Raw genomic sequence first — 16,918 nt, 5'->3', positions numbered from 1 at the left:
TTTGAACACTAATGTGTGGAAATACTGTCATTCCAATTCTAAATCTTATAAAATAAAAACTTAACGCTAGAATTATGGCTGGGACCATTATGACTCAAAGAAAACTTTTCGTGTTAACTTCTAGAGGAATGAATTAATTATTAAAAATAACATGTCTTTTTTATTCTACTTCAAAATGTTATTTTATACTGCACTACAAACTTTTTCCTATTAAAATACGCTTAAAATAAAAGGGGAATATTTTAAAAAAGCATGTAAAAAACATAAAATAATAATAGCAAAATAATGCAAAATTATGTACAGTAAATAGTAAGAAACAATATTTAAGAAAACTCATCAAAGTATAAGCATCATCGTTTCACTGTAAAGGCTGACTGTACGTAAACCAAAAGAATAGTGTGATTATTTTTATCACAAGCATTACTTCAAAAACGTAAAGTTAACATAGTAATATTGTCCTGGAATTGTTCAATGTTTTGGATCGGAAATATGGATAGATAATACAAGGAAACATTTAAAAAGTGTATTAAGATTTTCAACTAAATTCTGATTTGTGCATTTTTGGTATTTCTCAAGATCTTCTTTTAAAACTGAAATACAACTGTACAACTATAACATTTTAAACAAAATCTGAAAAATAAGAAGAACGTTTTAAGTTGAACCACTGCATGGATAATATTAAGATTCCATTTTTCATTTTACTGAATCTTGTCATCTAACTGTCGCCAAACATTTCATTTCGGGAACTAATATCCACTAGATGTAACATATAAAATTAATGAGTTTTTAAAGTCATTCAAAAAGGAAAATGTATCGTGTTACCCTTTGGAAAGGAAGTCCATTGGCAGATGTCATACTTTAAATTTTGTTTCTATCAGTCAGACATGTAACTATAAACGTAAAAATTCTTCGTTGTCTGGATGACAGAATGACGTAAGTCCAAAGTGAAATGACGTCGTTCCGAGTTCTTTCATAAAACTGTTGCCAAAAAGATTCTTCGGATGCCAAAAAAGCGTACCTATGAGCGAAGTAAACAATCCAATGTGCTGTATTGCCCAGAAGAATAAGTCTACTTTGAGTGTTAAAGTACAAATTAAAACATCATTTAAACCGTTGACAGTGTCTAAACTTAAATGCGATGATGTCAGCACTTTTTTTTTTTTTTAAGTTTTAAAATAATGAGAAAAAGTCATTTTTTTCTGTAAATGTGTGGCATTTTGTTAATATCATTAGGTTTAAATACTTTTGTTGATCCACTTTTTTTTTTTTTACCTTAGTTCTTCAAAATATTATATTCAAAACATATCAAAATCATGTTTGTGTAAATAAAAAGCGAAAGGTCATACAGTACATAAGACGTTTATTAAATTTAGGGAAACTTTTATAGTCCGAAATATAAGACAATCTTACTTTAGTATCAAAAATGTTTGCATTCATTTTTGAAATGGTGATTCTAACTTTCTATCTTTTGTTTCAAATCAAGGAGAGATGATCATTTTTGAAAATAATAATAATAATAATAATAATAATAATAATAATAATAATAATAATAATAATAATAATAATAATAATAATAATAATAATGTAATTGATATTAATGCGTATTATTACTTTTAGGCAGTCTTCACTGTCAATAATTTAAGTATTTCCTATTAGAACTGTTATTATAACTTTTATTTTGAGTTTAAATCAGTGGGAGATTCGAGCTTAGTTTCTGAGCGTTTTTTCAAAAAAGTATTATGATTTTCGATATTGTGGTGCATATCATTAGTGTTACTTTTGGCTGCAGCTATTTTTAAAGATAATAACATTATTATTATCACTTTATCATTTTTCTGTATCTTGCAGAAAAGGATTTTTGCAATAGCTGAGGACTTCTGTAAAGGCTCTTCGGGTTAATGTAAGATTAATAACACCAGTCTGTAAAGTTTATCTAACAGTTTAGAAACAGTGCAATAAACAATGGAGGTATTTTATTTTGATGGGTTCAAACTATGATGACATAGTTTTTTTTTCTTACGTGATACGTTAAAGGGAAACTTTTTTCCATAATATGTATGTCGACAGTATATAACAGTTTGTCGACCTGACTTTCCAAAAGCTTGATCAAGCTGGAAATATCCTAATAAAAATAAATTACTGTTGTGTCTCACTCTTCTCCCTGTCACACTCTACCCCTTTCTCCCCTACTAATAATAATTATGCTATTCTAACAAAAGATTTCTATCTAGCATAAAATTGAGATTAAATATAATATTTTTTATATATTAAAAAATAAATTTCCTTACCATCTTTTTCCTCTGTTTCATCCACATATATCATTCTATTTTGCCTCTTTCTGCAAAATAAAGGATGAACTTTAAAATACAGAGTACTGCAGTCTGAGGAATTTTTATAAAATAATTTTGTACACTTTTCAAGAACATGCTTGACGTTCAGATAAGTTTAGTTTACTTATATCACCATTCATAAAATCTTTAACTTCAGGGAATAGTTCAGGTACTTCAGATTATAAAGAAAGGGTCAATGATTTTTGTAAGAAAATGAAGATGGACTAGAACGTTCAGCTAATTATAAACTATTTGTAACATGAGTAAAATGAGACAAAGTGTAAAACAGTACATTTGTACTATTATACCTGTTGCACTCTGTTATACAATTGTACTAATTTCTAAGTACAAAATGTTGACTGCTCTTTTACATATTTGTAACGTCCCCAACCCGTTTTAATATAATGCTGAGTTCGCTATCGGACCAGTTGTTCAATTATTTTGGGAAGACATTTGTAAAACTTGATTATTATTTATTTAGGGAGAAAATATTTTATTAAAATACAAAAAAATTAAAACTTTGCTTGAGAGTGATGGGAGGATTTTAAAAATACATATTTCTTACAATATTCTTTTCTATTTCTACAATAATAGTTTTAAAAACATTAAAAATAGCTACAAAAAAATCTTATAAAACCCTCATAAAAGGGAGGACATGTTTTTGAAAATTAAACTACACTCATATTTTCCAAAATATTTTTAAAAAAGGACAAGGACAGTACATCACTGATGTAATAAAGCTTGAAAATTAATAATATTTATTTTAGCTAACATCTTACTTTAATGAGTTCGTATCAAACAATAAATATTTCGGCTCTCGACTAATGAATCCAACTGTATTAGGCAGAGTCAACTTTACGAAACTGTCTCTTAAAATACCATAAAAGCATAATAAAGCATAATATTTTAATCTCAGTAATTAAGGGATGAGACATGCCCCTGAAAACATAACCAAGAAAAAATGAAGTAATTTACTATTAGTGATGTAAAATATTATTTTCTGAGATAAATCCACACAATCCTTCAGTTAAAATGATTTACAGTAGCAAGTATGATAGTATGGTTGTTCCATCTGATGCAAGAGTCGAGAATTTAAAACAATGTTTATTATAAGTATAACTCCAAGTATCTCATCCCTCCCTACTTTCCTAAACTACTCGAAAAAAAAATATATATATAAATAAAAACATCAAAGAACTTGACTTAACGCACATTAAACGTGTTCAACTGTAAAATGTATACAAATAAACTGGAGGTAAATTAAAGATTTCAGTATTACTGTTACTTGAGTTTTTCCCACGTGCTGTTTCCATTCAGAATATTAGCTTTACATTTAAGAACGCAAATAAAAAGCCAGTTTTTGTTTAACAGCACGGTATAACTGCTGAACAGTAAAGTTTTATCAAAATCATGAGCCGATTTGGAAGAAGAACGGCTTTTTGAAAAATAATTTATGAAACTTTTTTTTCTTCTGCTAATAAAAGAAAATGAATAGATGTAAAATAGACCATTAGGTGAACGTCTTATGTTTCTAACTATTTAAAATATTAACTTACTAATACAGGGTGCGGAGAAAGTTCCCACAATTTTGTTTAAAACGTTTTTTCAGCGTTAAAATCGCATGTTGGCGATTTATTTGGCACACATTATTTATTGGCATTAAAAGTACTTGAGGTTTAATCATTTGTTCTTTGTTAGTTCATTGAGTTAAAGTTAAAGCAAAGTTAAAGTTAGAAATCAAGTGTATTTATCTTCCAAATGCGATGGCGTACCTCTTCCCAAAGCTACAGCGCCCCCCCCCCCCCCCAATAAAATACTCCAATTCCCCCTTCTTTCCACTTCAAGTAAAAGTATTATTTCATACGAATTTAAAATGCATTAAATCAGGACTGTCAACCCCCCAAGAACAGCAGCTCAACTCCCAAAACAAAATAATATACTTAAAGAGTACACCCTCCCACCCCCCTCTCTGATGTCACAGTTGAACTGTTTTCCCCCCTTTTTAATATAGTGCGATTCCAGGAAAAAGGTCCTGACATACTAAAATATTTTTTTACATAAATTGAAAACAAATCTGTTTTTTAGATAAAATATGTCAGCAGAGTTTTCAATTTTAGCATCATTTTTATGCTAAAAACATTTTTTATATGAGATTTTGGCCATATTTGGTAGCACACAGACAGCATTAAAAAAAGCATAGTTATAAAGATAAGTTCAAAAGCCATATGTTTCTTAATCATTTTTTTTTCTTGAAAAAACTATGAAATAACATTAAAACAAATGTTCTACTATAACTATGAGCTAAAAACTTGAAATTAAGACTTTTAATAAAATGTTAACCCTAGAAAATACTCAGACCATTTTTTTTTCGGTAACACACGTAACGCATAAAGTAGTAATTTTTTTCTCCTAACCTAAATTAACGCGCTAAAAGAAAAATATCTCATATTATAAAGGAACTTGATATGTTAGTCAGATACCTGAAGTTTCATGTTTCTACATTTGGTAGAAAATTTTTATTAGCGTTTCACAAAGGAGGTAACACACGTAACGTTTTTGTATGATTTTCTTCAAATGTTGTATCTTTACATTTAAAGTTAAGGTGAGGTTGTTGTAAATGATTCATCTAAAAATATTGTGTGCTGACATTAAAACTATGCCTCAGTGAAAAAATTAAATAATTATTAATGTATGAATATGAGCTTAAAAAGCGTTGTACTTGAGGAAAGAGAAGATAACCAAAAGGAAAATTATTTCCATACCTAAAAAAGAATTTTAGTTAAATATTTGTTATCAACATGTATGACAAAGATGTCAGTAAGAGTGGAAGAGAAGGTAAAATATTGGGTTTATATATATAGGCAGAAAAGTATCAGTAAATTGGGAAACATAAAAGTTCAGTCATCAACTGATTTCCTTGATATAATATAGGATCCTAGACATTCAACCAAAGTATTTTTATTTAATCAAATTAATAGTGATTAGAAGATTACCTGTGAAAAAAATGTAAAATATACTCCAGATATCAAAAGAATGAATGTTATGTCAATTAGGAAATGTAAAATTATGGCATGCAAATGCAAATGATCTGCACCGGATTTGATAGTGATTTTTGATAATTGATGAAATAAAACAAAGGCTGTTACTGAGACACAAGTAGGTGACTTGTGTTATGTGAATCGGAAAAATCCAAACCACATAACTTACCACCAAGGTTACTATCCCTCCAAAGAAGATAGCCCATCCCTTTGGAATCCTACAGAGCAACTCTCTGTTCCCAAATGGCATAAAAAACCCTATAAAATGAATTCCTCTAAAATATTCAATGGCACAGTCTGCACCGTAACCCCTACCCTCCTGGGCGCCCCTAGTAAAAAATCTTGGGGACATTTAGTTCACGTGATTTAAAATTGACTTAAATAAATCATATTTTTGTACTCAAATGACTTTTGAATGAAAACATTTCACATGCTGCCGCACTCGTAAAACTCTTCAGGCACATTTGTACATAATTTCAATACAATATTCATTTTGAACTGGAAACGTAAGCGCTTCAAAAAATATATTTACAAATAATATTAACCCACGTAATACATAATACACATGTAAAAAAAAAAAAATTACTTCATTTTACTCAAAGCTTCAGTTCATTCCATTTCTTTCATTTTCTGAGTCACAAACATAATGCTTTAAAATTTGATGAGGAAATTCAGAATTATTCACAATAAAAATATTGTCATTAAAACAACTCTTGATATTCTTCATTATCATACTAAAAGAAAATAAAAGATATTTTAAAAACATCATTAAATTTTTTATTGTTGTTTTCAAAGAAACAGCGTCAGAAAGTCACACACGTCAAAGTGAAAAAAAAATTCGGTAAAATTGTCTTCCCAAACCGTGATCTGCGTCAATTGTTAAAATTAATTGGTTTCCTTCAGTAAATTTCAAGTAATTAAATGTTTTTGTGCAGTATTTGTGACGATTCAGTTGTTATATTCAAAAATGGTAACACACGTAACGTTCTGTTAACACACGTAACATACCAATATCACAAAATTAAAAAAAATATTCACTGTTAAAATTTAAAAAAAAATACCTAAACACACGTTTGATAATGTATCTCTCTATAAAAAACAAATCTTGATTTTACTCATTTATATTTCAGAATTAAACGTGTATGTACAAAGTTTCAAATATCTAGTTTTATAAAAGATAACACACGTAACGTAATTTCAGAATTTTTTTTACAACAAAAAAGTAGTATGAATCTTCAACTTTTTTTACATACTTAAAACACATTAAGATTTAACAACTAGTTGAGAAAACTATGAAAAATGGCCAGTAAGTTTGTTATAAAGGGCATTAAAGTTGAAAAATGTTATGTAAAAGTAACACACGTAACGAAAGAATCGTCCTATATTACTTTTTTGCAGCATTTAAAATCAAAATTTTTAATTTGCGTTATAATATGCATACGCAAATATTTTACCTCAAACTGATGACGTATTTGAGGCATGCGCCGCAAATACGTCATCAGTTTGAGGTAAACCCTTCGTCAGAACTGGAGTTTTCAAATTAGATTGTTTCAATAGAGTTTCTCTTAAGCTTGTAACAAAAAATCTTCGTTATCAAGATCTTTTTTGGAATCTAGATCCTCGGCAAAATCGTTTTTGTTGCAGCTATGTCTAACACAGTTTGTGCTTATAGTTGAGCACTTCAGTTTACTTTCAGACTTTTCAAACATTCACTATATCCAATGAACCCCTCAGTGCAAGCCCAAGATATGACGCGCAGAAAGTCTTCTAAAGCACAAGGCTTGGCAGCTGTAATAGGACGTACTCGTAGATGATATTTTTGTGGTACTTTATCCTTCTTAATACCCATCAAAAATGAAAAAAACTTTCCTATAATTACAAGTCACTTATATACTGCATTGCTGGCATATTTCCTTGAAGCTTGCAAATCATTACCGGGAAAAAAAAAAAAAAACATGATCGAGAAGGTATCTTCCATCTACAACATATATGACACCAGCTGTTTGTTTTGTGATGGTTGATGGATCTTTTGCTTCAGACAATAACACTTTAACCATACAGGATTTCTTTCCTTCTGAAACCAAATGCATCGAATACTGATGGAGGATCAGCGCATAACTGCAATTTGTTTTTTAGCAATTTGTTATTCTATCCTTACTGTTTATACCATTCGGTGTGAAAGATGGTTTGGGCTTACACATCAAGACTTCTTCTACCGTTGAATCACTACAGGTTCTGAACTACTTAAATTTTTTACTGCGTTGGACCGTTGGGTAACTTACGTGACAACTTTACCAATTTTTTTTATCGCATAATGTACTCAAAAGTTTCATATAGTGTTGCAAGTATATGTGCGCATATTTAGCATAATTCACATAACCGGCTGCGCAAAAGAGAGGCAGCTTTGGTGTTTGCAAACAAGAACTCACACCGTTGGCAATTTCGGTTTATCCCCCGTTACGGTGACGGCAAATGATTATAAGAAAAGTTGAAGAAAATTAATTAAGAAAAAGAGGGAAACTTCAGTCAATTTGGACTTTTTCGATGCTACACAGGGATTTTGTTTTAGATATCGCTAAAGCGCTCTTGACAATTTAGTAACTCCAGTCACAACTGAATTGATTACTGAGCTTGCTTAGATCTTTTAGAATTATCCTTCTGACATTATTATATCATTGTGTGGTATTTTGTACTTCGGAATCAGTTTAAAATCAGTGAAAATTTTTCGTGAACTTCACTGCAATCGTTGAATTTAGATTGCAAAATCAGCTCCCCCCCCTAAAGTGATGGCGCACCCCTGAAGTGTGATGTAGTACACATCCAGAATAAAAGTCCTCAAAAAAGAAAGAAATACCCCTTGAAAAAACTGCCTTAAAAATTCCAATGACGCAATCTGCGCCATGGAAGCCCCCCCCCCCCCCGCCTGTGCACCCCGATTAATTAGCATGTTTTTTCTATGAGAGTTTATTACTCTTCTATTATAGTATGATTTCTGTGACTTTTGAGTATTTAAGTAATAAAAATTATTTTTATTTAAGAAAAGGATATTTTGCTCCCAGCCCTTTCCTGCAAAACTCGATTCGGAAAGTGCTGGGACTTTTACCCCTTCTTTCCGGAAGGGTAAGAAGTAATTTGCAACAGGTTTCAACTTTTTTTTGGGGGGGGGGGAGGATGTTTGGGTATGGCCATTTTTTGACCTACTTTTACTGTACTATTAATGCATCTTGAAAATATCGCGAAAAACAAAAAAAAAGTCAAAAATTAAAAAAAAGTAATTAAATAAATATCGAAAAATTAAAATTTCAAAAGTAGGGTATTGAGATGGGGAAATATGTCTGTCGGTCTGTCTGTCTTTCCGCCTGTCCCTAATAACTTTTGAGTGAATAGTCCGATTCGAACTTTTTTTTTTTTTTTTTTGTTCGAAAAATCTCAGCAAGGACACTTAATTCCTACATTTAAATTTTTAATTTGAATTAGTTTTCGATCAAGTTTGAACAGTTCAAAAAAGTTAACATTTGCGCCTACAGGGAAAATCAAGGCAATTTCGAACTTAGAGACGAATTTGCTTCGAACAAACTTTGAAGCAAAAAGCTTTTGATGAAAAACATGAATATAAAATATCTTTTTAATTTGAACAATTTTCCGTTCAATTTTGAGCAACTCATATCCTTTAACATTAGCGACTACGGGGAAACTGAAAGTAAATGTAGATTCCGCACTTGAAGGCGGATTTATTTCAAATAAATTTTGATGGAAATAGCGTTTGACGACAAAGTCCCGGCTCCGACTCTAAGAATTCTAGAGCACCTGACTCCGTCTCAGACTCCTGCGCCCGACAATTAGTCGGACTACAACTCCCTCTTCGACTCTGACTTCATAGCTTTGGCAAAAATTTATATGCGGAGGAGAAATGACTGACTCCGTTTCTTGGATATTCGACTCCAATTCCTTTGTCCGAAAAATAGGTTCGTCTCCGACTCTACAAACATTGTCAGAGTGACGGAGTCAAAGGGAAATGACCGAATCCAACTCTGAGTTTTTGAATTAAATACCTTTGGCTCCCGAATCTGACTCTTTTATCCTGAAATGAGATTGACTCCGACTCTGACTCCGCAGCCATGGTTTTAACTGCGAAATAATTACTATCAATATGACTTTTTTTTATTTTCGCTCTAAAGTTTTAATTTATGTATTAAGTTTTCGGTGGATAAACTCAAAGTCGTTTACGTTTCTACATAAATATATGCGCAGACGTTTTTTTTTTTTTTTTTTTGACAATGAATTTCTTTAAGTAGACATTTTATTGTTTTTATTTATTTTGAAAAGTACATTAATTCATTAAAAAATTTTTTTTGGCAACAGGGGGAAAATAAAAATTTAAAAATTTATTTTATTTAATTTTTATTTGATATCAGGTACTTATTTTAATGAGATTATTAATTTTAATTATTATTTTTGCTTTTTGAAAGCGGTTAAAGAGTTTTTTTCATGGAAAAAAATGTATTAGCTGTTATGTTTAAAATGTGCTGCTATGTAATTTGTTCGTTTATTTATTTATTTATTTAATTTTACGCATATAATTTTTTTGATGAGTGAAACGTATTTTATTCCTAGAAATCAGCTTAAAATATTAAAAATTTATGTTTGAAACAATTTGTGATTTTAGCTATTTTTGAGAACATTGATCAGATACTAGAAACTAGATATAGGTGTACGGGAAAGTAGGCTTGTTTAGTTCTAGACGGAATTTCTTGTCAGTACTAAAAATATATGATTGGTACTCATGTATGTACGTGTAACCAGTTGTTTTATAGTGATTTTTTTTTTTTCATGATGTTGCTAACAGCCATAACTTTATCAACATTAATAATTTTAAAACATAATGATGATTAAATTTTTATCTGCAGCTTTTTCCTTTGTTCTCCAAAATGTTTAATGTAGTTTAAAATTAGTGCCCTAGTGACAATAATTCTTATATTTATAATGTGTCTGTTCAATTTTCATTTCTAGGTACGTAGTAGGAGAGGGTGGTCCAAAACGGGTAGGTTTTCAAAAAACTCTCAATAATTGTAGTTTTTGAGTTTTTATGGCAACAATTTCGCCATTATTTCCCAGCAGGGTTCATAAACTTCAAAATAAAAACTGACTTTTGTATTATTTCAAGCCCAATATTTAATTATTTTTAAACTTTACAAATATTTGAAAAACCCGCCTTGCCCTACCAGGGAGCCCAAAGCGTATAAGCACCAAGCGTTACCAATCTTAACTAATTGTAGTTTGGTACATTTGCCAATCAAATTTGAAGTTATAAATAATTTAAAAAGTTGACCAGCTATCTGCCATTATATTAAAAAAATATAAAACAGTTGTACTTATCCAATTTAAAGTCAGCACATTTGTTTATAAAACGTTAATAAATAACTGATTAAATTAATAGACTAATTAATTGCCATTCTAAAAAACAACTTTTTAAAGTTATACTTATCCTATTTAAAAAAGAAAATCTAAGTCGGCACACGAGTCAAGAAATTATAAATAAATATATGATTGAATCCTATACCCGTGTTGCCCGACCCACTTTGCCCAAAGGCACGTTTTTTATTTCAATAATTATAACCTTAAATTTAAAAAAGAAACAAACAAAATGACTATCGTAGTTTGTAGGTGGATGGTGTCAGAATAACGTAATATTATTGAGAATCAAAAAAATAAGCTGGTCTTCAACTAATCACAAGTTAAAAAACTTCATTTTTTTTGGAAATGTGTCATTTCTTTAATTTTAAATCTGGTTGCGCCATGCCGCTTAATTGCTGCTTCGCTGGGACTGATTAAAACTTGGGAGTGTTCATGTAAACACGACATACGTATGCATCGCCGCTTAAAACCATGAGGAGGGGGGGGGGCATACGAATGCCTACCCGCTTTGGGCTACCCTCCCTTATTTATGTAGTTACAAGCAGAATGTGAAACGAAGTAATACAACATGAAAAACTCAATGTATTATTGCAGCAAAATAAATAAAAGAAAAAGTTTGCTGCAATATACCTATACATATGAAGAGGAAACTTGACTAACGCAAGAAATACGTTCCAATACTCCTCGCGTAAGTCAAAATTTCGCGTTAAGAAAAAAGGTTTGTATACGAATTTTTGATAAACGTGTACTCATATTTTAAGCACAAGGAATAGCCCCTCAAACTATGCAAACCATCCTTTAACTACATATGTTTACCGTTTCCTACAAAAAGAGCTTCATTTAAGCTGTGTTTAAGAAAAATTGCTCCGATATTTTACTTAAAATACTGTTACGATGTCCAACCTATTTTTCAAATTGTAAGAAGCTTGCTCTTTCCTTTCCCATTTTTACTGTCTTTAAATGAAGCAGCGCTATGAGAATTAATAGTTGTTAGTTACTGAATAAACTTTCGCATTTAGAATGTAAAAAAAGCAAGATTCAGATTCTTACTGAGTAATAATTTCCGCCTTCAGTGATGTTAAAAGGCTAGTTTATTCAATACTTATGCCCCAAGCATCACTCTTTCCGAGCACGCGAAAAATCTCGTGTTGCTGGTAAGAAGTTTTCGTTAACCCTGATTTAAGTTACTCGCGAAACACCAGCTTTATATTTATTTCGAGAAAATTAAATCATATTGTGTTCGCAACCCACTGTATATACATTCAATTCTTAAAAAAACTGTTGTTTTGCACTCCATTTTGCAATTTTTTAAACTTATCAAAAAGGGTGCAATTTTAGTCTTTTTCAAGAAGAAAAGACTAGGCTACTTTCGTTTTGCTGCTTTTCCTGAACCTGTTTCTAATTTGAACAAAGGCTCATTGAATACAAGCATAAAAAATAAAACTGCACCATAACGTTAAAAGTACCTGAATGGTAATGACTAGCTTTAGTTTTTTCTATATATAGTTGGTTCTCTGTTTAACGACACTCTATTTAACGACTTTCTCTATTTAAAGGCGACTTTTCGCGGTCCCGGGTGCTCCACTGTAGTTTTAAAAGCATTCTATTTAATGACGCATTTTACTTAAAGGCGATTTTTTGTGGTCCTTTGAAAGTCCTTAAATATAGATCTAACTATATTTTGATATTAAATGCAAAAAAAATCAATAAACTTGGAAGTTTCTACACACAAAATTCTTATTTCATCTGCAAAGTTGATAAAGGCCGCTACTAAAACAAGTTATTTGAGTTGTAAGTTTCGCCTAGTGCTTATGGAAGCCCGTAAAACTGTTGGATGGTAATGACGCAAAATGCTGGAAACAAGTTTTAATTGTTCACGATGCATACTAATGGAAGCAATCAAGCCAAAAAAAAAACCTCATTTTAAATTAAAATTCTTGAAGTATTGAAAAAGCATTTTAAAAGTTCATCGTAGTTTTTTTTGCTGTATACACACACTCTCGAAAATAGAAATTCTGATTAGAGACAGTGGATATTAATCACATTTTAGTTCTTATATTAAGCCGTCATATAAATAAGTATATTTTGGCACCGTTAAATTAATGTTATTTTGTCTTTAATCTGTAACAAAACATAATTTTAAGAAATGAAAAACACCTTTTAAGGTTTATATGAGCCTCAAACAAGAAATTGCACTTTTCTAGAGAACTATCCGATCCAACAGATTAATAAAAACACAATATAAAAATATGATAGTCAAAATAATACGGTTTATTATGTCATGTGCAGTAATAATGCTCATAACTTAAATAAAAAATCAATCTTTTAAGGGAGCAAAAAAAAAAATATATTTAATTTCGTTCTTAACGGCATGTCAACATGTTTTCAACATTCACTCCACAGCATTTTATTGCAGTGAAATTATAACATAAGACCGATAAATGCTTAACATATATAGCATTTTTTCCCAGCGAGGAAAATATCAAATACAAAAAGCCCGCGTCAACATCTCTCTTCGGCTAAAAATATAATTCTTCCATCCATGACTCAAGGAGGATAAAATTCAAAACGCAGCTTAACCCTGTGTTTACGTTTTCCTATGCCAAAAGCGCCATGCAAAAAATAAATCACTTACTTCTAAATAAAATCGTGTATTATTTCCACATTCATCTGAATCGTGTATTAAAAGCAAAATGCATCCATCATAACGGCGTCAAAAAATGTAATACATGATCACAACTTCAAATTCATCTAAGAACAAGAACACTTAAAACTTCCACCAGCTCTTAAAACGCTCTGCAACCTCCGGTTTCGTTATGAATGTAATGCGCATGCTCTTATTGGCATGACGTCAACTTGGGGGAATGTATCCAAAATGAGGAACATATCCTACGAAAATCTGCTTTTATTGCAAAAAAGTTGAGAAGACAAAATCTTATATAAGCTTCTTTTTTTTTGGAACTGGTAGTATAATTATAGATTTTGCTGATGAACAAAATACTTAATTACTATTTTTAAAATGAAATAGAAAGTGGAAAAGTTTTTAGCATTTTCTGTAAAAATGTTTCGTTAATGTAGAGCCAAGTAGTTATTTTAAAACTGTTTTGCATAACTGTTTTTCAAAACAGATTTTAAATTTTAACTGCGCAATAAGGGTGCATTTGAAAGGATGTTGTAGCACTATCTACGCGTTCTTTGTTATGGCAATATTCCACAATACTTCTGCTTTGACACAAAATAATCTCAAATTGTGTCAAAATTTTCACCCATTAACATTTAAATGGTTTTAAAGGCTTTCTGGATTTTTTGTAACTTTAGATACGTTTAATTTAATTTATTTTTTTTATTTTAATAAAAATAAATGTTATTAAAAAAAATTAAAAACACTTTAAAATAATAGACTTGTGTTTAAAACGTCATTGATAGGGTGTTCTCAGCAGCTATATCATGCACAATGTCTACATTTTTTAGAATCATATAAAAGAAAAAAAAATGTGTCATTCTTCGTTTGAATGAATTTAAAGCTGTAATATGACAATAGATTCATTTTTGTCGATAAAATTATAATGCTTGGCAAAAGTGTTTTCTAAGTTAAAGAAGTTTTTCCATACTTCGTGTGAAAAGAAAGGACATAGTTAAAAAACTAGTTATTAATCAATGTTTCATCTTTAGAAAAAATAAATAGTTGTAAAAAGCAAAGTAACTTCAAGGCAAAAGGCAACCATTTTATATTAGTTTGCAAATATAAGCTTCTGATATATTTTGAAATTATAAGTTAAATATCAGATAAACAAGGGAAATCGGGGCACATTTGAATATTTTTTTATCATTTCCTTATTTTTCAAAAAATATGATCGATTTCAAGCAAAAATGTTTTATTGATTGCATAGTATTTTCTTTGTGTCATGAAATTTTTGAAATTTCTCAAAAACATATTTCTTTAATTTATATTTTAAAAAGTGTCTTAAAATTTTCACATGTGTCCCCTATAGCCACTCCCCCTCCCCCCGAATTCAAAGGTTTAAGTTTCAAAAGTCGGACTTGGATTTTGTCACCTGCCATACGGTTCTGTATTTTTGCTAACGCTGCGCAGTCGGAGTCGGAATGGACTGATTTTGGTTTACAAGAGTCGGAGTTAGGCCCCTGTCCCCGAATTCGGAGTCGTGTTTTTATAGCGGGGCTTAACTCCTATTTGTATTGGTTTTCATTCTAAAATTTTGATTTATTTATTCGATTTTTGGCAGCGAGAAATAAAGGAAAATTCCGATTCCATAATGTTTTAACGAAAGACATTTTATTAATTATTTATTTATTCCTAAAATTTTGTTTATTTATTTATTTATTTATTTTTTGGTAACGGAGGAAACAATTTTCACATGGGATTTATTTTTACCAGGGGGGCCGTGGTAGCCCGATCGGTAGAGTATCGGATTCGGGGCATGAGGGTCCTGAGTTCGAACCTCGATGGTCGAAAATCCACCGTCGTCATTAAAGGGGACTGGGCGACGTTAAATATGCTCGTGGTCTCAATGTTTTCTAAGTGAAACGATACCTCTGGGGGTGCTAGCACCAGGTAGCTATTAGCTCCTGGTCTAGTACCAAATTCTCATTAACTGTTCGATCCGGTGATGGTGCTTCCATCTATCGGTATAAAAAATAATGCAGGCAAGGCACTTAGTGTGCAGTCCTCGACATAAATACAGTTGTAATCAGTTGTGACTCGAAATCGAATCGAAATTTTTACCAGGAAAAAAGAGAATAACAGACTTTTTTAAAAAAATATAATGTATTTCATTTAATAAGCTTTTTATTGTGAATTTATTTTCTTTTCAAAAGCGATGACGGGGAAAAATAAGCTGCATTGTTTTAAAGATGGTACTACTTTGTTACGTATCTCTTTAATTAGATGAGCGAAGAAATCAGCTTTAAATGTTAAACAGATATGTTTGACATAATTTGTAGCTTTAGCTAATCTAGAGGTTATTGATTATATACTAAAAAGGTGATTGGGCGTGCGGTTATGAAGGCTCGTTTAGATCAGGAAGGTACTTCTTGTTTAATTTTGAAAATGAGTAGTTTTATTGTAATTCAATGTTATATTCAATTTTTCGTATGTTAATGTTTATACGAACTGAAATACAGTGGTTGAGCCTTTTTATTTTTTTATTTAAAATTTATACACCTTCACAAGGTGCATTTATGCACCTTCATTGAAACAAGACGCCGTTTGAAAAGAAAGACTAATTTTGAATCTGTCTGATAAAGGTATTAATTTTCTCTTCGAAGTTAAATCAATGCTTTAATTTAAAATGAATATTTTAGTCGAGAGAGTTAGAGAGAGATAAAGATGCAGAAGGGGAGGGGGGATAAAAAGCAGAATGCATCAAATTCAATGGGGTAAAAAAACCATACGACAAGTAATGATAGAAAAATCTGTAATGCTATGAGGAACAGAAAGATTTTATATGTCTTTAGAAACTTCATATGTTTACTTAATAGCATGCTTACAACGAGAAAATATTCCAACAAAATTTCCTGAATGCCACTGTAGGTGAAAAATTTTGTTTTAAGTACTTTTCAATAAGTGTATCAAGAGTATTTAATAGACGCATTAAGTATTTTAGACAAATATTTAATAATCTCGGTCATTGCAGAAATGTCATTGTTTGTTCCAGATTTCCGCAGTAGTATGGTAATTTTTACAAAGGAAAGGTAAAAAATAAGTTATTTGTATATTAATTTCTGTGTTGCTTTGACTAGTGTTTCAAACTTTATTTTGCATATTATGATGCTTTGTGATGCTTTGCTTACCCTATAGTGACCTAACCTAACTTCTAATTTTAATAAGAAAAAAATTCTGCAACAATGGTGACATTTTACCAACGTGTTTAAAATAGGTTTAGTTTTTTTTTTTTTTTTTTTTCAAAAAGTAAACGAAAAAATATATATCTTTTGGTACTGTGGTGCCTTATTTAAAACAAATTTAATAATTTAAGTAACATTTAGAAGATATATTTTTTTTTGCTTTGAAGTTCGTGTTGCACTAGATAAAAGAGTTCTCGCGCGATAATTTTAATGAAGCTGATAGTAAAGTACCGGCTGAGCAAACATCCGAGTGCACTTATGGAACTCGGT

The 16,918-nt window shown here is 30.6% G+C and overlaps 1 protein-coding gene across 1 annotated transcript in view; it reads right to left on the bottom strand.

Moving 5' to 3' along the window:
- The window catches only part of LOC129230383 (myosin light chain kinase, smooth muscle-like), a 42,114-nt gene extending 28,528 nt beyond the window's left edge, over nt 1–13,586 (bottom strand). The window contains exons 1-2 of the mRNA XM_054864785.1: nt 13,419–13,586; nt 2,289–2,338 (exon numbers count right to left, since the gene is read on the bottom strand). Of these exons, the coding sequence (XP_054720760.1) occupies nt 2,289–2,322 (34 nt within the window). The 5' untranslated portion in view covers nt 2,323–2,338; nt 13,419–13,586. The remainder of the gene's footprint in view (nt 1–2,288; nt 2,339–13,418) is intronic.
- Nucleotides 13,587–16,918: the final 3,332 nt, after the last annotated feature.

The sequence above is a fragment of the Uloborus diversus genome, chromosome 1, assembly GCF_026930045.1.
Source record: "Uloborus diversus isolate 005 chromosome 1, Udiv.v.3.1, whole genome shotgun sequence".
NCBI classification, from domain to species: Eukaryota; Metazoa; Arthropoda; class Arachnida; order Araneae; family Uloboridae; genus Uloborus; species Uloborus diversus.
The sequence above is the reverse complement of the archived record's forward strand: the minus strand, read 5'-3'. Positions and strand labels throughout refer to the sequence as shown.